At 42.8% G+C, this 24,264-nt stretch overlaps 1 protein-coding gene across 1 annotated transcript in view; it reads left to right on the plus strand.

Annotated features, from left to right (window-relative positions):
- The window catches only part of SLC41A2 (solute carrier family 41 member 2), a 48,889-nt gene that overhangs the window by 15,843 nt on the left and 8,782 nt on the right, over nucleotides 1–24,264 (plus strand). Inside the window, exons 3-10 of the mRNA XM_082240538.1 lie at nucleotides 826–933; nucleotides 2,038–2,109; nucleotides 4,713–4,857; nucleotides 5,353–5,499; nucleotides 9,866–10,013; nucleotides 11,388–11,467; nucleotides 20,229–20,360; nucleotides 21,218–21,366. Of these exons, the coding sequence (XP_082096664.1) occupies nucleotides 826–933; nucleotides 2,038–2,109; nucleotides 4,713–4,857; nucleotides 5,353–5,499; nucleotides 9,866–10,013; nucleotides 11,388–11,467; nucleotides 20,229–20,360; nucleotides 21,218–21,366 (981 nt within the window). The remainder of the gene's footprint in view (nucleotides 1–825; nucleotides 934–2,037; nucleotides 2,110–4,712; nucleotides 4,858–5,352; nucleotides 5,500–9,865; nucleotides 10,014–11,387; nucleotides 11,468–20,228; nucleotides 20,361–21,217; nucleotides 21,367–24,264) is intronic.

A 24,264-nucleotide genomic window follows, 5' to 3' on the forward strand; every position in this document is an offset into this window, starting at 1 on the left:
TTTTGAGATGTGCCAGGGGACTGGATGTGCTGGGACACTCAGCACATATACATCAGATCTATAAAAGGGGTGTGGGGAGAAGATCCAGATTACAGATTGTTGGTCAGCTGTGTTCATAACTGGGAAGCTTTGAGGACAAATAATTAAGGAGTTTGGAAGCATTTGGAAAATAACACAGTCATTACAAAGAACTGGCATGATGGTCTCAATAATAAACTATGCCAGGTTTACCTTTATCTGGATAGCTACTAGCTTGGTAGGAAAAAAGGTTATATGGATGTAGTATATATTGATTTCTGCAAGGCTTCCACAAGGCCCTCCATTATATTCTTTTTGATGCCTGTAAAATGCGTGCTAGACAATGTTACTGCTAGAATGAGCTGTTCTTCTATATCAGTGTGAGCCGCTAAACTAATGGCAGCGAGAAAGGCCATGATACTTCTTTTTCTTGCGAGTCCCACTGAGATATCAAAGCAGATTAGCTACTCTTTGGGCTTTTGATATGCTAGTTACATAATACTGGCAAGGGAAACAACAGCTCTATGTATTCAGCTATGATATGTCATGACTCATTATTGGAATGTTTCTGTACTGTTGATAGTACTGATACCGGGGAAAATATATTAGATACCGAACTGATTTTGGCTTTATTAGTTACTGAGATTCATGAATATCAAGTATATTCTGCCCTTGGTATCTAGATAGAAATATCTAGATAGAAAACCCTTTCCCAGAAATGTAATTTTGTGTCACTATTTTTTAAAAAATTATTTTATTGTGTGTTTTTTTAATATATCTATTTTATGTTTTCCATTTGTCAAATAGCATTGGGAAGTGTTCAAAAACATTACTGAAGTTTTCATTTTGGTTCCTGCACTACTTGGCTTGAAAGGGAATTTGGAAATGACTTTGGCATCCCGGCTGTCAACAGCTGTAAGTATATGAAGCATTATAAGGCTGGGGTATTGATATTAGCGGTTTCTTGCTACACAGGGATATCTGCAACATTTGTTGAGATCAGCATCCACCATCAGTTTTCATAGGCAAGTGACAGTTGAAAAGTGAATAGACTGGTGTGCTGAACCTATTTCCCCAAACCACCCCTTGTGTCCTGTGCCCTTCATAGTGCATTGCACCCAGTCTTTTGTCAGGTTGGTTGGAGGAAGTCAGGTGGCGTCAATCTTTTTCTTATCCTCACATATCTCTATGTGCCTAGTTATTCAAAATGTGCATTGATGTGCATTTAATTAATAAAATACTCTGCAGTTCTTTAGTTCGGAAGCTATCAAAGTATTTTTGGGGTCATCTGCTTACTTCTATGCAAGAATGTGATCATTTTAAAATTGTGCAAAATAAGTACTCTTGCATCATTTAAGCATAAGTCTGCCTTTAAACATTTCAAACAATAAGAATAGAGAGACAGACTTAAAGGGAAGGTTCTGAACAGTCAAACAACAGTCAGAACAGTGTCACGAGGGGGAGAATAACCATGCTTTATGTCTTTTGCCATCAATCTTATAACTAGCATAATTTTCATATAATTCCTATGAACCAGCTGCTGCCAAACAAATAAAAAAACTGCAATTCTACACTCACTTACCTGAAGGTAAGCCCCATTGAACGTTCGACTTCCAAGGCGTTTGGGAGCCAAGGTACGACTGTACTATTAACATTTTATAACCTACAATTATAAATAAATATTTTTACAGTTCAAAAAAGATTCCAGTTTTTATATCCGTTTCATAAATGGCCATGCTAATAATGCTACTTTAAACACAAAGCAGTTTTTGACAAGATATGGTATACAGACAGTATGTAGCTCTCCACTCCCTTAGCACTTTTGGATTGACAGTCAGTTATAAGTCTGATCATTGCTTCCATTTTAAAGAAACATGCACACGACTCTCATACTTTTGAGATTAAATGATGTTATAGCACACAAAATGTTCGCGGTAGAAAGCGATACTTGAACTCTTCAAATTACTACCAAGGCAATATTTTTCACTTGTCAAAAACACATTTTGTGCTTTTTTACAGGTAAATGTTGGAAAAATGGATTCACCCATTGAGAAGTGGAATTTAATAATTGGTAATTTGGCCTTAAAACAGGTAAGGATTCGTAAAAGCGTTAAAAAGTTGTTGCAGATTAACACATTGTCATAGATACAAGATGTCATGGGCTGGTTGGATGCAGAGGAATGGCGGGAGGAACTAGCTGGGGAAACCCAAGGGAAGAAGGTGCAGAGCCCAGGGAGTGCTGGTTGGAGGACAATGAGTGGTCAAAGGGAGAAGACTGGGAGAAGGAGCTATCAGAAGCTGAAGAAGTAACAGGGCTTAGTGAGCTGGGGGAGTCTGTGACAGAGAGGAATCTAGAATCAGAGGCAGAAGCTGAAGCGGGGGGGGGGGGAGGCCAAGAGGCAGGTGAGGGGTCACAGGTGTCTCCCGCTTCTGCTGCGACAAACTCCTCTCCCCTCTGGTCTCGCAGAACCAGAAGAGGCATGAAAAAGGCGGAGGAGATGTTAGTTTCATGCAAGCACAGTCTCCAATTGCTTGGAAAACCCCTGGAGAAGAGGGTGCTTAGACGGCTGTGGGGAGGCAGGGACTTTCAGTGTCAGCAACTGATCCATGGGGCAAGACCTACTGGGGATGAGCTGTTGTGCTCATTAGGCCTGACACATGGTGTTCTTGCTAAAAAAGTGCTAACTCCAATTTGCTGACACATACAAAGCTCTTGCAGTCAGATGACTCGGGCATTGTTTCCCATGAGATTAATTTTCATGGGATTTTGAGAGTTTGCATACTATTCAAATAGTCAGATTTGAGTAATTATTCTCAGAGCTGTGGAGCACCGTTACAGAGATCCCCAGCAAGTCTCACCTCAGTTCAAAGTCTCCTGCAGTGCCTTGGACTGGCTTCAGTGCAGTCTCAATACATTGAGATTGATGATTTATTTTTATATTTGTTCTTAAAATATAGTCTTAGGCCGTTCAAAAATGAATTCTCTGGCTCTAGTCCAAAATATGTTTATTTGCTGTGGTCTTAAAATGTTGGCCTTTCTAAGATAATTATTTGTTCCATATATTTTAATGGTTTATTGCTTCTCGGCCTTTTGGCTAAGATCAAGTGTAGCATATATTTTAATGGTTTAGACGGCAATTTAACCATACTTGTTAGGAAATAGGCCCGACCGAACTCAGTGAGCTTTACTTCTGAGGGAATATGGTTACGATTGGACTGCACACATTTTTTATTTCAAAGCTTGATTTGTGTGTCTGTGAAGAGAAAAGCAATAATAACTCAAATCAAAATCAGATCCCTCTATAAAACAAGGGGAAGAAAAATCTGGAGTGGAGTCCCTAAGGCGGGTAGATGGTGCCTTGTACGCCTCCTTCCCGCAGCTCCTGCAGCCAAGCTGGTGCCAAACTTATTGCTCTGCTTTCCTTTGGACCACATCAATGAGGCCAAGAGGAGAGTATTGTTGTCTGGGCAGCCCAGGACGTCCCTATAGACTGCCCAGGTTTGCAAAAGCAACGTGGGAGGCAGCAGTTATGAGTTACAGGTCTCTGCAGCCACAGCAGGCACTGTGATTCTCTAGTGCCTTAACTTCAGCCCCAGAGGCGCACTCCACTGTCTCTTGAGACAGAAAGATGCCAACCTAGATTTCTCCATGCCTGTGCACCCCAGTTATTTTTAATTTAGCCCTGTGATCATACTTACCTTTGCAACTCCCATTCCCCTTTCATAACCTACATTCAGCAACTCAGTAGCATGATGAAGTTCTTCAGGCTTCTTGAATCCAAAGCATGGATTTTTATTTTATTTTGTAATAGAACAGTTCATTTAAGCTTTGTGTCTGCTAAAGAGAAAGTTGTAATTAACTCAAGCCTTCTTCAACTGGGACATGTTGAAGCCTTAGTTCCAGTGGTGGGAATAAGGCAGGCTATAAATAAACAAGTAAATAGCTAAATGAAATGTAGAAGCATTGCAGTATTCTTCCAGTTTTCCGTGTGCTATAGAAATCAATAAACACACACACCCCGCTCACACACAAAAACAATTCTCACTACAGCCAACCAAAGACAACCAACCACACCCTAAGCCACCCCAACCTCTCTCACCACCGAGGAAATACAACAAGGGAATAGTAAGAAAACCCATACAAGTAATGCTGACACAAACCCCCACACATACACTAAGTAGAAGAATAGAAGCATAACCACCCGATCCCAATCCCACATACCATTCCCCCCTCGTTCCCCCTCTTTTCTTTCCTTCCTAATTGTTTAAACCAATTCATGAACCAAGAACGTATACATTGACTAGTAATAATGAACCATATGTTGTAGATATCTCCACATTTATTATGCTATTTTTGTGATATACAAATGACATGGGAAAACTTGGTATACTTATTTGTATAACATTATTCTTGTCTATAAAACTTAGTAAAAAGAAAGAAAAGAAATCAATAAATGCTATAATGAAGCAGTTGGCTGTACACACGGCAGCTCTGTCCTTGCCCATTTTGGAAGCTGATGCTGAGGAAATTGGTTTTAGAACAAAGAGCCCATCTCTCATGGGTGTTCTACCGTGATCTTGGCAGTTGCTTGGATTTCCTCATCATTTGTAAATGTTTTGTACAGCAGAATGTTTATACAAAGGCAATTCTTGTGATGCAAATTCAATTTTCATTTTTATCTTCACTTCTTTAGGTGCAAGCAACTGTGGTTGGCTTCTTGGCAGCCGTGGCAGCCGTTATATTGGGCTGGATTCCTGAAGGCAAATATCGCCTTGATCACTCAGTCCTCTTGTGTTCTAGCAGTGTAGCAACAGCCTTCATAGCATCGCTTTTACAGGGTAAAAGAAACATTATGTTATAAAAAGTACTTAAATACAAAAACAATTCTAATAAACAACACTTTTGTAGCGTAAACGAGGCATATCATTTAGATGAATAGTCAGTTTCATTCTACCTGTGTTCTAGCCAGCCAAAAATAGAATAGAAATTAAGGTATTTTCCAGAGACTGCTTAACTTGCATTTAATAAGTGGATTTTTAAAAAAAATCTATTGAGTCTTAGTCAAGTAATGTTTTTTGTCTGGTCTTTACGAAATTATCTCATGTGTTTGTTAAGTTGTGGATTGTTGATGGAAACATTTGAATGAATAGCATGTGAGGTAATAATAACTACAAATTCAGCTCCAGTTGTTCAAACATGCATTCTGGAATTTACACCATTTAATTTCTAGCTGGAAAAACACCCGATTTTTTTTATTTGATCACTTCTTAAAGTTTTCCACTCTTACAATTGCAGCATGAGACTGATAAACTTTCTGCTTCTCTTGGCTCTAGGAATAATAATGGTTGGAGTTATCGTTGGGTCAAAGAAGACTGGCATAAATCCTGACAATGTTGCAACACCCATTGCAGCGAGCTTTGGAGACCTTATCACTCTTGCCATACTTGCTTGGATAAGCCAGGGTCTTTATGATTGCCTTGGTGAGTATTGTGGTGCTCTGGAAAGGCAAATATCTCCCAACAGGCAAATATTTGCATATGTGAACAATATGCTGAATATCCGTCCCCCATACCCCCTCTGGCTTTCTACCTGCATATTTGTTGTTGTTTATTGAGTTAGTTTCGTTGGGAGCTTGCAATTCGTTAGGTCACAAAGGAGGCGTGCAGAGTAGTCCGCCTTGGCCTCTTCACTCTACAGCTGAACCCAGCTGCTTAACTCACCTGTTACTTTGGCTTGATGCTTTGTCATCAGGGCTCAGAGCTTTTGTTCTAAAGTTTAAAGAAAACTTAACGCTTAATCCTTATCTGTTCCTTATTTGTTCCTTATTTGTTCTAAAGTTTAAAGAAAACTTACGCTTACGCTTAATCCTTATCACACGATGCTTCATCTTACTAAGGGAACAGAAAGTGTTAATTTGTGGGTGAACATATCAGACGACATCGATTCTCCAAAGAGCTCTTGTTTATTCACAGGCCAGAACTGAACTGAACTGAAGGGTTCAGCCAGCCTGCTTATATAGAGCTCCAGTACAACGTAACTGTAACAACTTTCTGTAACTATCCAATCACTGAATGTCACTTTCGATCCCTTATTTGCATATGTGGACCTGAACTATCTATAGTATCCCCCTGCTGGCCCAGGGTGAGAACTTCAGTACATAACAGAAAGGGTTATTATTTGATACATAGTATTGTACAGGGCACACAACTATCTGCAGAAAAACAGCAGCAGCAGCAGCAGCAACAACAACAACAACAACTGTAAGACAGTCTTTACATGCAGTTTTTATTACCATAATTGATATTTGTGCAGCATCCCACATGCAGAGTATGTGTATGAAGATAATCACATGAAGGAACTTGACCATTCTTTGTAACTAGATGATAGGCCTCTTCCCACCCCTTTGTCTCCCCTTTGCTCCCCTTACCACCCAACCAGTTCTCCCTCCCTTTTAGCCTAGACGCTTTTAAACTGGGAGCTCTCTCAACTCTTTGGAGTCAGATATTGCAATGTTGATTGGAAGATGCAGAGGAAAAGTATTTTCATTGGGTAATCCCGATTACCCAAGCGTGGCCTAATGCGTGCAGATACAGGAGAAAAGAAAATGCACATTAGATATGGTAGATTAGGAAGAGCGGCTGCCTAGCAAAACAAATTGATTGTAAGCAATACAAACCAAAATACAGACAAGCGTAAGCACTGCAGCGAAATATATTTAGTGCGCTACATTGTTTTTCTGTTGGATCCTAATTTGTACCTCCCCATAATGCTCCACTTGCTTTATTATGCCAATTAAGAATTTGTCTAAACTGGAAAAATAAATATTCTTTGCAGTTGTCAGGGTTAGCAGTTTGGAGACAAGGAGGCACACAGGCAAATAGTTCAGTGGGGAAGCAGGTAGAGCACCAAAGCAGGTAAGCAAGAGAGTACAAGAGGAGTACAGTCTGTGTCCAAGTATGAGTTGCTCAAACTGAGGAACTAGGCTACAGTGGAACCTTGGGTTATGTACTGTTCTCCTTACGAATGCTTCAGGTATCGAGCCCCACTAACCCGGAAGTAGATGCTCCGCTAACCCGGAAGTAGATGCCCCTAGTTGCGAACTTTGCCCCGGGATGCGAGCAGAAGTCATGTGCCGGTGGCGCGGCAGCAGCGGGAGGCCCCCGTTAGTGAAAGCACGCCTCACGTTAATAATGGTTTCGGCTTAAGAACGGACCTCCAGAACAAATTAAGCTTGTAACTGGAGATACCACTGTACAGTCAGAAGCTTTGTTTGCCATATTTATAGGCTACTCTAGAACAGCGTTCCCTGGGCAATTCACAACAAGAAATAAAACAACTGAAAGTGTGATAACAATAGCATAAAATGCAGCTTACAGGCAAGTCACAGAGAGCAAAAAAGGAACCAGATTTAAAAGGCCGTGTGTGTGTGGATTTTGTTTGACACTGGAATGGGAATGAGACCATTTCAATTGCGCCAGGTGAGTCACTGGTGGGCCTCTGTTTTGAGTACCGGTGCCTTGAACCAACAAATATTTTCCATCCATCTATCATGGCTGGCATTTGGGAAGCAAGTGCATTTTTCATTGGGCTTGCTGCTCTGAAGATGTTAAGATAATTTTCTGAAAACGTTCTGTTCTGTGTAACATGTTTGATTCCATTCTGGGGTAATGTTAGAATCCTTTTTTTCTTTTTGGTTAATAAAGTATAAATCTGTGTGATTATCCCCTTGGAACACTAGAGGGCTCTATTGGGCTATAATTTGGACATTTTTTTGAAGCGATGGCTGCAGAAGTTTTAGTTTGAGAATCAATGGAATTAGCTACCAAGTTAAATGTGTCTTCGATTAAAGTCCGCTTGAGGTTCCTTTGCTGGGCGCAGTGGGATGTAGACTCTCCAAGATTATGAGTCCTGCAGTCTTTCCCCCATAATCCACGGTCATTATTAATACATTTTGCCCTGACTAAGACCTTTCCTATATATTTCTGCCCATCTCCTCTGCTTAGTCTTGCAAATAATCACTCCCATCAGATCTCATCCGTTTCCAGCAGGAGAGGTGAGGAGTGTGTATCTTTGCTTGCTATAATCTTTGATCTCTCTCTTCCTGCCTACAAGACTTACTTGGCCACAGGCTGCGCCACCAGGTCCAGGGACTGTCAGCCAGCACTGCTGAAAGTCTGATTCTATGAGAGCAAAACAGGAAAACCTGACAAGTGCACATATTTTTTACTTTGTCATTGATTTTAGTAGAAGCAGAGATTCTTGTGCAGAATGTATTTTGGGGGGAAACAACACTTTTCCATGAATGCAAAGTAACATTTCTACCTTTACATTATGATAGGTAATTGTATTCATTGAAGGGGATTGAATTACAAATATGGCCTTTTGATGTATCTTAGTCCTTGGGTTGTTGTAGCTATCAATAAGATTTCTTACACATGTTGTTGCTGATACTGCTTCAAACTTCTAGATCATTTGTTCATGAACAAGGAATATTTGCAATAGGATTCACTTGCTTCCCCAGCTCAAGAACCCTTTTGAACCAATTGCACCTTCTTTTCTTCCCACAATGGTTTTAAAGCTTACTGGACTGCTTTGCTCCAGTGCCCAGCCTCTGCATTGTGTTGCCTGGAAGGAGAGGAAGATCGCCATGGGCATCACTGCAGGCTCTGATGTCAAAACATTCATTCAAGTCCCTATCATTTTTTTCCTGTGTTGTATCTCATTGCTGTTATTTTATTCTTGCTAAATTGTGAACAGGCCCAGCTGAGTAAAATAATTCACTAGGACAGCACTGTTGTTATAGTATAATGTACAGTTATGAAAACGGGCTTGATTGTGGTTCAAAGGCCATATGGCGTTGGACCGGAATAAACTGGGCAGTCGTGATGTGTGAGCTCATCTTCTTGCATAGTTAGAAAGAAGAGGCGCAGATGGAAGGTTGGGAGATTAAATAAAGAACCAAGCACATACCGCTTTTAAGACTTCTAAAAATACAAAAATAATTCGGTAGTACCTCTTACTGAAACAATTAATTTAGTTGTCACAGTGAACGGATGAGAATGGATTTGTGCAAAGTAAACAGGCAGTCCTTAACACCAGATATTCTCTTGGCCTTCTTTAATACTGAAATGCTTTGAGACTTATCCTTGTTATTACTAGAGCTAATTGCGTTCTAGCTTTGCTAGAGCTAAATTACAATTGCATGAACAATTGCGCCCAGAATATTTCATATTCACTTGTGTTTTTAATTCTAAATTAAATTTACAAAAAACCCTGTATTTAAAATATGATTGGTTTTGAAAGTTAACCATTCTGTAATAAAAGCAGTACATATTAATGCTTTAGGTTTGCCACTGGTGCATGTATCAAGCATGATCCCAAACTGCTGCCATCTTTAGGTCTCAACAAAGGACTAGAATGCCTATTTGTAGAACAAATTGTTTGTGGCACAAATTGTAATTATTCAAACAGAAAAAGAGATTCCTGAGACAGACACCCTAAGCCAGGCTTCTTCAACCTTGGCCCTTCAGATGTTTTGAGACTACAATTCCCATCATCCCTGACCACTGGTCCTGCTAGCTAGGGATCATGGGAGTTGTAGGCCAAAAACATATGGCAGGCTGAGGTTGAGGAAACCTGCCCTAAGCTTTCTTTCTTGGAGTTGAGGCCTAACTGATAACAGTGGGAATTGTTCCCAAAAAATTTGTTTAGGTGTGAGGAGTAAAACAAAGGTTTGCAATTGACAGGTATTATACTGTATTATTTTCTCTAATATGGAAAAGAATAATATAGAAAACTGCAATAAAAATACAAATAAACATGCTGGGTTTTTTCTATTTATTGCAGAGAAATATTATTATATATCTCCTTTAGCTGGTGCCTTTTTCTTGGCTCTGACTCCTATGTGGATTGTAATTGCTGCTAAACACCCAGCTACAAGAACTGTCCTCTATTCAGGGTGGGAGCCCGTTATAACTGCTATGGTCATAAGCAGGTAAGTAAATTGCATTATAGCTGAGTACAGGATACCTTTTTTAAGGGACCCAACAATATGCAGAGCTTAACTGAAGTTAAGTACATCTATGTCCCACTGACTTCTTTGGGAAAATTAAGCTGCACTTTATTGTATTATTATTATTATTATTATTTATTCATTGAATTTATAGCCTGCCCTTCTTCTCCAAGGAGCCCAGGGCACCAAACAAATACACAATTTCAAAGCAAAAACAAAGCAAACAACATTCTGAAACTGCTAAAGCATTCTAAAAACAATTGCCATGAAAAACATTTAAAAGTACCGTATTTTTCTGTGTATAAGATGCCCCCTATTTTTTTTAAACCCAAAATTAAGAAATTAAGTTGTTTAGCTTGGGGTGGTGGTGGTTGGGGAGGTCACTTCCGCCAGTTGCTCACCCACCTACCTGCCACTGCCGATCACTTGCCACAGCCACTGCTGATCACACACCTCACCACAGCCGCCAATTGTCTGCCTGCTTCCCACCATCAACAGCCCACCCACTCACTTGCCGCAGCCATCAATCGCCTGCCCACCTCGCCACAGCCACCTATCGCCTGCCTAATTGCCACAGCCACAGCCAATCGCCAGCAAGCCTTGCCGCAGCCACCAATCACCCGCCCAGTCGCTGCTGCCAATCTCCTGCTTGCTGCTGCCATTAATCGCACGTCCCCCCTCTGCATTCACTATCTGTGTATAAGACAACACCCAATTTTTGCCTAATTTCTTTTAACAAAAAGCATCATCGTATACATGGAAAAAATACAGTAGTTACAATTTAAAACATTTTTGCATCCGATGATTTTGTGGTTGCTAGGCTCAATTTTCTTCAGAGACCAAACATAAATGTGTAAACAAAAATGTGTTCAGATTCCTGAAAGTTAATAATGGTGGAGACAGGCACACCTCACAAGGGAAGGCATTTCACCTTGTCCACTTTAAATCCATGGAACTTAAATGTATTATTTGTGTTTTTCATACCAACAAGTCTATAACTGCTGACTTGCATGCTGGAACTGGTTTGTGGGCCAAACTTTGTTGTATTTTCAGGTCTGGGGGGGAAGAATTTACAATAAATTATAATTATGTTAATGTTTTAAGTGATCCTTTATAAAGCTCTTCCACAAATCAATGAATCGTTTCTCTTCCAGGAATGCTAAGATCCCGTAATATTTTTGGTAGATCTGTTTCTATAATTTCATAGAGCAAAAATATAATAAACCTCTGGCAGACAGTAGAGTAATATAGAGTTTCCAGAATAGTTTTTTTAAAAAAATAACATTGTTCCTAGAATTGGAATTATTTTTAGCATTCTGTCTGACTGTGTTTCAAACCTTGAGCTTTCTTTTTCAGTATTGGTGGCCTTATTCTGGACACAACTGTATCTGATCCTAATTTGGTTGGGATTGTTGTTTATACTCCAGTAATCAATGGTAAGGCAGACACAGGATTTCTTAAAATTGCTGTGGCTCAATGCATGCTGGTGAGATAAAAGAATATTCTAGACTAAATTGAGACATAAGTGGGTGGGTATCTACTACTGTACGGTCACACTATAATTTCAGATTAAAAACAGTTCCTGGTTTTGTGTTGCGACACAGGAAAAGATAAATATACATTCAGACTGTGAGCGAGAATGAATTATTTTTTTTAAAAAAAGCTGTCATGGTTTATACATTTAGAACCCCCAAAACAGATTTTAAAATATTATCCTAGAAATGTACACTTGTATCCATTTGTGTAGGTAGAAAGTGCCTTTAGTATCTTCAAAATATTGTAACATTGCTACAGTCCAATGTGCCCCATCAATGCACCTAAGCAATTATATTCCATTATTCCGAATCATTCATACAGATGAGATTATATACCACACACCTTTCAAGTACAGTTTATTAGATAATATGTAATAGCATGAAAAAGCACAGCAGGGTATTAGAATAGCTTTGCAAAGTGGTGGTGTTGAGTGAATGAAATAGTATTGATTTTTTTTGTGTGCACATACATTTTAAAAGCATATGGAGAAGTATATTGGAAACCTTCCAGTTATTTAAATGTAGATCTTCTTCGGAATCTTGGCAGTTAATGAATTCCACAGGCCTCCAAGCAGCATTGCGTCAATGCTTCAGAAGGTAAAAATGTTCGAAAGAACGTTTTGTCCAACAGACATTTGTTCATTCTTGGCTTCCAACTTGAAAGGGAATTGCCATCAATAAAATATATTAGACTAGCCATGCCTCTTACTGGAAGCCCACTTCCTCAGACTGAAGACGGTGTGTTTGCACTGACCTCTTCCCACACGATTAGCCTGTGCAATATATTAGCGTGACAGAGCACATCATTTTCCAACTAGATTTCAACTTCTTTCTAGATTATCGGGGCTGCTCTGTGTTGAGTCCTCCTCCACCCCACTGTCTAATGTGTAGCACAATATACCGTAGTGCCCTGATATCCTTAGTCTGCATATTTTCCCACTCCACTGTGCAAAACTGGCCTATGAGGACAAGGAAACACTTACCACAGTGATATCAAGTCATTATATAACATGCACTGTACAGTGGTACCTCGGGTTAAGTACTTAATTCGTTCCGGAGGTCCGTTCTTAACCTGAAACTGTTCTTAACCTGAAGCACCACTTTAGCTAATGGGGCCTCCTGCTGCTGCCACGCTGCGCCGCCGCTGCACGATTTCTGTTCTTATCCTGAAGCACTATTTCTGGGTTAGTGGAATGTGTAACCTGAAGCATATGTAACCTGAAGCGTATGTAACCCGAGGTACCACTGTACTGCATTATTGGGGCAGGGGAAAGAAATAACTTAGTCAGAGGCTGCCATTTTTCTACCTGTTCCTCTTTAGTGTTTTAGTGTGCAGTCTTGCCAGGCAGGTCCTCCTTAATGTGATTAATTAAAGCACACTTGGGCAGTCTGAAGAGTGATTTCTTGCCCCTCTCCTTTTAGAAGTTTCCCTTCCTTTCATTACTTCATGCACACTCTATGTTTTTCTTTTTCTTTCCTCAAGGTAAGCCCAGCAAAGGCTTGCCTTTAAAAATCTGGATTTTAAAACTTGCTGCCCTAGGGGCACTTCACATTTTGCTGCCATTCTATTTGCGTGTTCAAGGTTTGTGTTTCTAAGCTGTCCTTTTCAGTGGCAAGTGTAGCACCTTTCATTTAAACTTGAATTTCTTGCCCATGTGCATAGCGCAGGAACTGTGGTTTTAAGAAAAATGCCAACCATCTCAAGCCTCTCACACAAAAATCACATGTTTGGCACCACTGAGTTTTCCTGCTATAGACTTTTAAAACAACTTAAAAGACTTACTGTGACAGCTCTCCTCCCCTCACTTAGAGACAACTACAGTGGTGCCTCGCAAGACGAAATTAATTCGTTCCGCAATTCTCTTCGTCTTGCGGGTTTTTCGTCTTGCGATGCACGGTTTCCCATAGGAATGCATTGAAAATCAATTAATGCGTTCCTAGGGAAACCACCTTCAGGCCAGGTCCGGGGACAGTCTGTCCCCGGACCTCTTCTGAAGGCTTGGGGGGGGGGACAAGGGCTTTTCTTCCCACCCCCAGCATTTTAAAAAACCCTGGGACAGCGGAGGACTTCTCCGCTGTGCGGGGCGATTTTAAAATGCTGGCGGGCGGCATTTTAAAATCGCTCCGGACAGCGGAGGACTTCTCCGCTGTCCGGGGCGATTTAAAAGCCCCTGGGAAGGCAGGCAGGGGGGACAAAGACTTTCGCCCCCTGCCCGCCTTCAGAAGGTGTCCCCGCCCCCCCGCCCCACTTCGGAACAGCTTTCCGAAGTGGGGCGGCTGGGGCAGGTGTTCCCGCCCCCCCGCCCCACTTCGGAACAGCTTTCCGAAGTGGGGCGGCTGGGGCAGGTGTTCCCGCCCCACCTCCCCACTTCGGAACAGCTTTCCGAAGTGGGGCGGCGGGGCCAGGTGTCCCCGCCCCACCTCCCCACTTCGGAACAGCTTTCCGAAGTGGGGCGGCGGGGCCAGGTGTCCCCGCCCCACCTCCCCACTTCGGAACAGCTTTCCGAAGTGGGGCGGCGGGGCCAGGTGTCCCCGCCCCACCTCCCCACTTCGGAACAGCTTTCCGAAGTGGGGCGGCGGGGCCAGGTGTCCCCGCCCCCCCTCCCCACTTCGGAACAGCTTTCCGAAGTGGGGCGGCGGGGCCAGGTGTCCCCGCCCCCCCGCCCCACTTCGGAACAGCTTTCCGAAGTGGGGCGGCGGGGCCAGGTGTCCCCGCCCCACCTCCCCACTTCGGAACAGCTTTCCGAAGTGGGGCGGCGGGGCCAGGTGTCCCCGCCCCCCCGCCCCACTTCGGAACAGCTTTCCGAAGTGGGGCGGCGGGGCCAGGTGTCCCCGCCCCACCTTCCCACTTCGGAACAGCTTTCCGAAGTGGGGCGGCGGGGCCAGGTGTCCCCGCCCCCCTCCCCACTTCGGAACAGGTCCTGGACCTCTTCTGAAGGCTGGCGGGGGCGAAAGTCTTTGCTCCCCCCGCCTGCCTTCAAAAGCTGTCCGGCCCAGGCTTCCCGGACCTTTCCGCCAGCAGCGGCAGCGCTGCCGCTGCTGGCGGACACTTGCCGGCATGCCGAAGCCTGCGCGCAGCGCGCCCAGGCTTCGCGGATCTCTCTGCCAGCAGCGGCAGCGCTGCCGCTGCTGGCGGAGACTTGCCGGCATGCCGAAGCCTGCGCACAGCGCGCCCAGGCTTCGCGGATCTCTCTGCCAGCAGCGGCAGCGCTGCCGCTGCTGGCGGAGACTTGCCGGCATGCAGAAGCCTGCGCGCAGCGCGCCCAGGCTTCGCGGATCTCTCTGCCAGCAGCGGCAGCGCTGCCGCTGCTGGCGGAGACTTGCCGGCATGCCGAAGCCTGCGCGCAGCGCGCCCAGGCTTCGCGGATCTCTCTGCCAGCAGCGGCAGCGCTGCCGCTGCTGGCGGAGACTTGCCGGCATGCAGAAGCCTGCGCGCAGCGCGCCCAGGCTTCGCGGATCTCTCTGCCAGCAGCGGCAGCGCTGCCGCTGCTGGCGGAGACTTGCCAGCATGCCGAAGCCTGCGCGCAGCGCGCCCAGGCTTCGCGGATCTCTCCTGCCTTCAAAAGCCGTCCGGGATAGCAGGAAGCGCTTCCCTGCTATCCCGGACTGCTTTTAAAATGCTGGCGCTGGGGAGCAAAGCCTTTTGGCCCCCGCCAGCCTTCCTGGACCTCTTCTGAAGGCCGGAGGGGGGGGGAAAGGCTTTGCTCCCCACCGCTAGCATTTAAAAGAGGTCCCCGGAGATTTCCCTATGGGCTTTCGTCTTGCGAAGCAAGCCCATAGGGAAATTCGTTTTGCGAAGCGCCTCCAAAACGGAAAACCCTTTCGTCTAGCGGGTTTTCCGTCTTGCGAGGCGTTCGTCTTGCGGGGTACCACTGTAGCTACGGTATTGTTGGGATATGTCATATTTTGAGGTGGAGAACCAAAGCAATTTAAACAAACACAGTTATTTTTCTTTTCACTAAGGACTCCTAATAGTCTGATCTAGGGCATAAGAGCAATGTCACAGAATTAAAATTTCAACATATATATATTTCATACAAGTCTCACTAAGATTAAGAAGGACTAGAATGTACAGTATGCAAAATGTCTGTAACATTTATGCATATATAAAACGCGTTTTAAGAAATGCACAGTTGTTTTGTCCCTGCCCACTGTTACCTCTGCCTCCTCCTTCCTCTCGCCCTGCCTCCCATCAGAATGTGGCTCCTGAAAGGTTAGCCAGGTTGAATCCGGACCTTAAACTAAAAGTGGTTCTGTGTGCTTGCAGAGGAACACCATGTTTCAAGCAGAAAAGTATCATAACAAATTATTTTTGCCTTTGAGATGTCAGAGTGCTGGTACCCTGTGGCTTCCCAGAATACTTAAACTGTTCTTTTATTGTGTACTGTTTGCTGCCAGTTGCTGTGTCCAGAATTGTTGCGCTGTGCTTTTGTGCAGCGATCTGTGACTCCTATCTGATGTCTTCATATGCCCTGGGATCATGAATTGTTGAAGGGTGGGTTAGAAATTGAAATAACAATTACAGTGGTACCTCGTGTTACAGACCCTTCAGGTTACAGACGCTTCGAGTTACAGGCTCTGCTAACTCAGAAATAGTACCTCTGGTTAAGAACTTGGCTTCAGAATGAGAACAGAAATTGTGCGGCGGCAGGCCCCATTAGCTAAAGTGGTAAGAACAGTTTCAGGTTAAGAACCGACCTCCAGAACGAATTAAGTTCTTAACCCAAGGTACCACTGTAAAGGAATAAATAATTGTGTCTTTAAAGAAATAAGACATTAGGTGGGGAATTTTGACAGACTTTAGGCTACTGGTTCTTTATGAACATCTTTGGCAAAGAGGAACTACTTGGGATTTTGAGCATTAGGCACCTTCACTTGTTTTTGCCAACCACCCTTAAGCTGACCTTGTTACGCATTGCAGGCACAGCTGTGATGAGCTCGGTTAAAGAGAAAAATGACATTAAACTGGAATTGCAGCGCATGGTTTTTACATGTGAATGTTTAGAAACCAGCAGTGCAATGGTATACAGGTCTACTCAGTCCCATAGCCCTGCAAAATCATTCCTTATAATATTGGGATACACCTCAATAGGAATAATGTGTGCTTTGAGCACTGAGGGCTGTGCAAAGCAAGGCTGGGAAACTAACTGCCCTCTGAATGCTGCTGGACTCTACCCATGTTGTGTGGAGGCTGATGAGAGGTGGCAGCCAACAACATCTGGAGGGCCACAGGTTCTCCACCCCGGTGGGAAGTCTTTATGCCTGTATTCAGAAACTCCCCCCCCCCCCCAAAATATGGTCAGTTTTTGAGTTTCTATATCCAAACCTGTTTAAAAGAGGTCATTCAGTTGCAAAAGATTTGTGCTAATAATTTGGTATATGGACAAGCTGTTGTGTTCACAAGCTAATCTCTACCACATGTACCTATTTAATAGCTTTCTACTACTCTTCTTGAGGTAATTAGTCTGTTGAACAAGTCAGGTAATTCAACAGGCATGTTAGCAGAGAAGCTATTAGAAGCTAAAACAAATTGTCCATTATGTAAAAACAAAACAAGAAAGCCCAAGAAACCCCTACTTCTTGAAGGAAACAAGATCAAATTAAAAGTTCAAAATAATATAGAATAGTTTTAAACTTGTAACACACAAGTCCTTTAAGAACTAATAACAAGATTTGAGAGAACCAATTAACAAATAGTCAGCATGCTGTACACCAACGGCAAAAGGCAATGGTTTCTATTTTTTTACTTTCTAATAAGGGTCAGACTAGACATGACCCCATTTTGCTTAATAGTTTTGTAGTTCATTGCCTTGTGCTTATGTTGTTGTATTAAGGATATTACGGGTTTTTTGTTTTTTAAGAACTGGTATGCCACCAAGGAATCTGTTGGGCAAAGAACAGTTCATTTTTTTTTAATGTGCATTTTCACAGTTTTTGTTTATATTTTAAACTTTACTGTAGCTTCATGGGGGCTTCAAATTTAATCAGAACAGTAGTTTGCAGGGACTTAAATCTTTCCTCTCAGGCTACTTGTGTGATCAAAATTGCCTTTTTTTACTGCCTTTTCTCCCTTGGTAGTATGGGGAAAGGGGTCACCAGATCCATGTATCATTTTCCTCACAGGAAGAAGAGCAGTTGGCTGAGGCAATTTTGTTGGGGGAAATGGCCTGAGAGAAAAGAGTTAAGCACCTTTGTCCTCCTGCCTCCCCATTCCAATCAACTCCAGAGCCCCTGATGGTTGCAGTAAAGAAAATAGGAGGCACACGGCATGTCTCTAACATCACAGTGAGCTGCACACCATTCAAGAACTTGTAAGAAATACCTACGACTGGTTTTAAGGGCTTTAAGGTTTGTCTATAAGCCTGCAGCAAGAGAAAAAAACGAAACTCAGCTCCTGTATAAACTGATTCTCACCACTTCTTGATCATTGCCAAATCACAAGGCTGGAGTGACACAAAGGGCAGTATTCCACTGTTGAGAGCTAGACAGGGCTCTCATGGGCTCTTTGGCCTGTCCACTCCTTTTGTGTGAACTGTGCATAGGCCTGGGTCAGGGGTCACCGTGGTCAAGTATTTGCCAAGGGTCCACACTCCAGATCCTGGGCCTGCTGCTGCAAGGAGATAGAGTCACTAAGGGCCTTTCCACACTTACCTTTCCTATGCTCTTTCTAGGAAGGGTCCAAACTGCAAAGCTCTGCATCTGAGCCCCCCCCCCCCGTGAAAACCTGTTCTTTAAAGCTCAATCAGAGCAAACAGCAGTCAGTGGAAAACCCAGATTGGCATTTGCTCTGATTGAGTGCTAAGGAACAGGTTTTCACAGGATAAGCTTTGGGGGGGGGGGCAACCAACCAAACCCCACACTCGGACACAGCGGAACAGTGCAAAAGGGAAGAGTGGATAAGTCCTAAGGTAGAGGGGCCCATGGAGATGTCTTGCCCAAGGACCTTCTCAAGGGTCACCCCAGCCCATCCTCTCTCTAGGCCTATGTGTTGTCTTAGTTATGTTTTCCCCTTGGGTCCTCTTTTCTTTACGTCTGCTGCCCTTCTTTCTATCCTACTACCAGCATTCTCCTGCTTTTTTGAAAACCATCTTGTCTATTGACTGGTCTTTATAGAATACAGCTGTTCCTGTTCCTCCTCTTCTTAAGCACCCTCTACCTGAGTAGCACTTTACTATTTCAGTTCCGTGTCTCCAATAGTATTTTCCTCTTCTCCTCCTTATTGTACGTATCTCCGAATGCGGCAGCTAGACCGTCGACTGGGAGCGGCCGCCAAGACCACATAACACCGGTCTTGAAAGACATACATTGGCTCCCAGTATGTTTCCGAGCACAATTCAAAGTGTTGGTGCTGACCTTTAAAGCCCTAAACAGCCTCGGCCCAGTATACCTGAAGGAGCGTCTCCACCCCCATCGTTCTGCCCGGACACTGAGGTCCAGCTCCGAGGGCTTTCTGGCGGTTCCCTCACTGCGAGAAGCAAAGTTACAGTGAACCAGGCAGAGGGTCTTCTCAGTAGTGGCGCCTGCCCTGTGGAACGCCCTCCCAGCAGATGTCAAAGAAATAAAAAACTGCCTGACATTTAGAAGACATCTGAAGGCAGCCCTGTTTAGGGAAGTTTTTATGACTGATGTTTTAGTGTATTTTTAATCTTTTGTTAGAAGCCACCCAGAGTGGCTGGGGAAACTCAGCCAGATGGGTGGGGTATAAATTATTATTATTATTATTATTATTGTTGTTGTTGTTGTTGTTGTTGTTGCCTGCTCTGCATCCTTTCTCCAGTCCCCTTGCCTCAGGGCTCTCTGTTCCTTAGCTCCCCTTATTCTCCAACCCTTAGCCACCCCATCCCCTCCGCAAGGCATTCACCGACAGAATCCGGAATGCAAATTGCTTTATTCCCCAGAGTAATTGAGTGGTCTGAACCACCACCTGCTCAGCCCCTCCGTTGCAGAGTCCTCACTCCTACAAGCACAACACGATTCTAGAATGGAACTTAGGAGTCTTGAGCCATTTTTCAAAGCCTCTCCTCATCGCTTTCACAAGATATGTTGAAATAGATTGCATTTGTGTTATGGAATGGTAGTGCTTACAGTTCAGTACTCCTTTGTATTGAATGGTTGGAGAGCCATTGAACAAAAAGTAAAAACAAAGGTAATGATTGCCTCCTTGTTACTTGATTGGGAGGAAGTGGTTAATATGCACCAATACAGACATTAATTGCACGTATAGCTGGTTGGTAAGGGTGTCCTTTTTCCAAGTGCTTAGATGAGAAAGAGAGAAATATGCCTAAAACTACTTAGAAAGCTTCATAGATAATTTGAAGTTCACATTACATAGGCTCTTGAGCTCTGGCTTTTGACACTTACTAATGTAAGGCCTGTTCTGTAAGTCTCCTCAGATTTAAAACTGCCTCAGTTGGCATTGCACCCCTCTTTTTCCCATGTAGCTCCTATCATAAATGCATTCGCAGTAGTAGTAAGTCCTCAGCTGAGCTGACCATCATGAAATGAGAGGCTGCTGTTTGTATGTATGTCTTGCCTGCTGTGTGACAGGCATAAAGCAGTCTGATAGAGATATGAGGATCTTTAATGCTAGATTTGTTATGCTTCATTGTTACCTAATTATTAATAAACAGATAAATTTATTTTCCCCCTCTGTATTATATAGGTATTGGTGGTAATCTAGTGGCAATTCAAGCAAGCAGAATTTCTACATATTTACATTTACATAGTGTTCCTGGAGAATTACCAGAAGAAGCCAAGGGTTGCTATTATCCATGCCGGACATATTGCGGTACAGGTATGTGTTATGCATCTCCCTTTAATGCATAATCCCATAATTAGATGGCTGCCAAATGAAGAAATGCTCAAGATTTAAGAGATAATTAGTCTCAGAAGTCTAGAAAGCATTTATTAGGAATTTCTGGAACCTTTTCAGACCTTAGTATTTGATAGGGATGAAATTACTTGCCATCAGTGGACCCAGCATTCTTAAGGAAGTCAGAATTTCCTCCTCCTCCTCCTTTTCAAATCTGGTCTGGTTAATAATGCCATCACTGAAAGGTTAACCACAACCACAATATGTAGTCATTCTTGGTGTTTGAGCAGCAACTCTGAAATTTTCTGACCACATGGAGACTTAAAAGTATGGTCCTAACCATGTCTTCTCAGAAGAAAGTCCTGTTGAATTTATCGGGGCTTATTCCCAGGTAAATGGGGTTAAGATTGTAGCCTTAGACCCATTGAAATTAATGAACATGATCAAGTTAGTTTTAATAGGTTTGTTCTCAGTAAAGCTTGGTTGAATGCCACCCTTAGCATTTCTAGAAGCATTGTAAGATTCTGATGCTTGCTAGAAGGCAGTTAACTATAGAGGAGTAAGAATTTTAAAATTTTGCTTCCTATATTTTTTTTTAATAATTAATTTTTAATAGCTTTCTGGAACTTATAGGAGATGATTGGTTAAAACCATAGGTAGGCAAGCTAAGGCCCAGGGGCCGGATCTGGCCCAGTCGCCTTCTAAATCCGGCCTGTGGACAATCTGGGAATCAGCATGTTTTTTTACATGAATAGAATGTGTCTTTTTACTTAAAATGCATCTCTGTGATTTTTCTAAAGCACTAAGCTGACCATGTTATTATTTATTCTTATTTTCAGGAGTAAATAATAAATCAGCCCAGGTTCTTCTACTCTTGGTGATTCCTGGGCATTTAATTTTCTTATATACTATTCATTTAATGAAGAGTGGTCACACATCCTTGACTCCAATCTTCATAGTGGTATATTTGTTCACAGCCCTTTTACAGGTAAGGATAAAAATATCTGAAAATATTATTATTAATGTCAAAAGACTGTTACATTTAAAGTTTGGTTTCAAAACATTTGAGAAAGAACAAGCCAATATCTTTTTTCATGATTAATCCATCTTATGTGTAATAAGTTGCTATGGCGCACATCAACTTTTACATCTTTAGTTTGAAGGATTCTTGAGCTATTGTTTTCTCCCCACACCTCCAACTGCCTTACTTCCTTTTGCTTTTTTATGATACTTGCATCTTTTGGTCAAGACAAACATGTTTTTTGTTAGAATTATTTAGCACCTGAACTGCAATTTTTTCTTACTTAGGTTGTATCAGGAATCTGTGTAGCATTATGGCAGGAATCATTTTGTATGAAAATATTCCATCAGGTTCTTTTTATTTTTCATTCTTTTTCTGATATTAACAGAGCAGTCTTCTGTCTTTTAAAATGACATCTCTGTTATTATTGTTTTATTAGCTGTACTAGCATTCACAAACCTCATTGCATTGCCAGTCAGGCACTGAAAAACTGTAAGCTGTGCACACAATGGCTCTTTTAACTCTCCATCTTTCACTTTTTTATATATGTTGTTTTGTGGCAACTGTGTCAGCCCCTAACACCAGCAGACCTTGGTAGCAATGATGAGGATAGCTTGGCATTTGAGTCCTCTGATTCATTACTCATTTATTAAGATGATATGTATAGTTCAGGGTTAATTTGCACCCCAATCCTAATTTTGTGTGTGTGCCTAAATAACTGCCTGCACAACCGAGTGGTATGTCTGCTGAAACATGCTGAGGTTATATACTAGGCTGCAAGTCTTGCAGTCATCAGAAGCATGTCTACTCAGAAGTAAGTTCCATTTAACTGAATTAGATTTTCTCCAAGGTCTGGCAGGGCAATCTCATGCATGTTTACTCAGACCTAAGTCCTGTTTGGTTCAGTTAGGTTCCTTATTTGCAGCTTAGAACACAAACACACACTTAATACAATATCCTCATTATTAGGTTTCCCCCCCTACCTTCTTCTCACATATATAATCTCGTCGATACACACACACCCTTTTTCTTTATCTAGCATGACTGGGAAATCTCACAAGCAATTATAGTCCAAGAGTCCGGAGTGAAATCATTGTACAAACAATTTGGTTGCTTAAACATCTTTTGAAAGTTGTGGCCTCTGGGGAAAAAACCTCACCTCCCAGTCTTAAGCCCCTATAGGGCCAGTCAGAGAGGATCATTTTGAAATTCAACAACAGATATTACTTGGTTTATCCATGTATGTTCTCAGGGAATTATTGAGCTACCATCTCCTAAGCGCTTTGGCAATCACTTTTAAGACTAGCAATTTTGAAGGTGCTATGACTTTTGTAAGACATGTGACTAACAGGAGTGGTCAGTGAGGAGGGGCAGTGGGCGCACCTGGCCTTCCGGCAGCAGAGTCACTGCCCCTTCCCAGGATGGGAAGGTTGGCAGGGAGGTCAGTGCTATGCAGACGCATGGGCAGAACCAATCTGGTTCTCGCACAGTGCTGACTCTGCTTCCTTGCCCCTGCCCCTCTCGCTAAGTAGTAATGCTGCTGCTAGGAGGTCAGGTATGTGGCAATACCCTTCTTCACCAATCACTCCTGTTCAGTAAAAAGGTAAAGGGACCCCTGACCATTAGGTCCAGTCGTGGCCAATTCTGGGATTGCAGTGCTTATCTCACTTTATTGGCCAAGGGAGCCGGCGTACAGCTTCTGGGTCATGTGGCCAGCATGACTAAGCCGCTTCTGGCGAACAAGAGTAGGCGCACGGAAACGCCGATTACCTTCCCACCAGAAAGGTACCTATTTATCTACTTGCACTTTGACGTGCTTTCGAACTGCTAGGTTGGCAGGAGCAGGGACCGAGCAACGGGAGCTCACCCCGTCACGGGGATTCGAACTGCCGACCTTCTGATCAGCAAGTCCTAGGCTCTGTGGTTTAACCCGCAGCACCACCCACGTCCCTACTCCTGTTCAGTACCTTATGAAAATTATTCACATTTTAATTATCAAGCAAATGAGTTGCATGTCAACACCTTCAGCAATAAAGGTTTCCAACATAGCTCCATTAGTACAGCATTATTGTTTGCTTTTTTCATCTTCATATTGAGGCCACAATCTGTATCTTACACCACCTGCATTTTAGCAAGTAAGCTGAAAGCATTCTGTGTTTGAAATTGAAATTAATTTTTCCAGAAAGGCAGAATAAATATATGCTCCAAAGCAACAATCAGTTATGAACTTCCCCCAATGTGAGTTGATTTGATATAGCATTGCTTTGTCCTGTCTAATTCATTATTCATTCAATTGATTTTAGGGCAAACCTCTGCAGTTCTGTATTTGCATTTTCCTTCCGTTGTAATGATTATGGCAGCATTCTGAACCTGTTCTTTGTGTTAGGTTAAAATTACTTCATTAAGGAAAATGTGTGACTTTCTAGACTTGAAAGTAGGCATTAATATGTTCATTTTTCTTTTAAAAAAGTATTTCCTAGTGAATTGACCTAACCTATCAGACACAGTTACAAAATAACAGTAGAATTAATGCAGTCAATAAGTTTCTCTTGTCTCATTCTGATCTTTGTAAGTAACTCTGAAATAGTAAACAAGTTGAAGGCCTATGATATCACACTGGAGGGCAGAAGTGTTAAGAGAAGTCCTTTCCCCAAGCAGCTGTTTTAGAGCTGCCAAACCTACCGCTCTCTATTCTATATATAGTAAAATACTGTTTTGATCAGTGTTTGACCCTGGTTTGCTATCCTACTGGTTGGCACAGGACTGCCCACATTACTATTAAAGGGAACAAGTGGAACCTGCAACCAAATGTTTCCCTACATCCACACTGTCTAACAGAAGTGCTCCTGTTCAGGGTTCCAGCCA

This window comes from Podarcis vaucheri (assembly GCF_965113315.1).
Source record: "Podarcis vaucheri genome assembly, chromosome: 10".
Taxonomy (NCBI): domain Eukaryota; kingdom Metazoa; phylum Chordata; class Lepidosauria; order Squamata; family Lacertidae; genus Podarcis; species Podarcis vaucheri.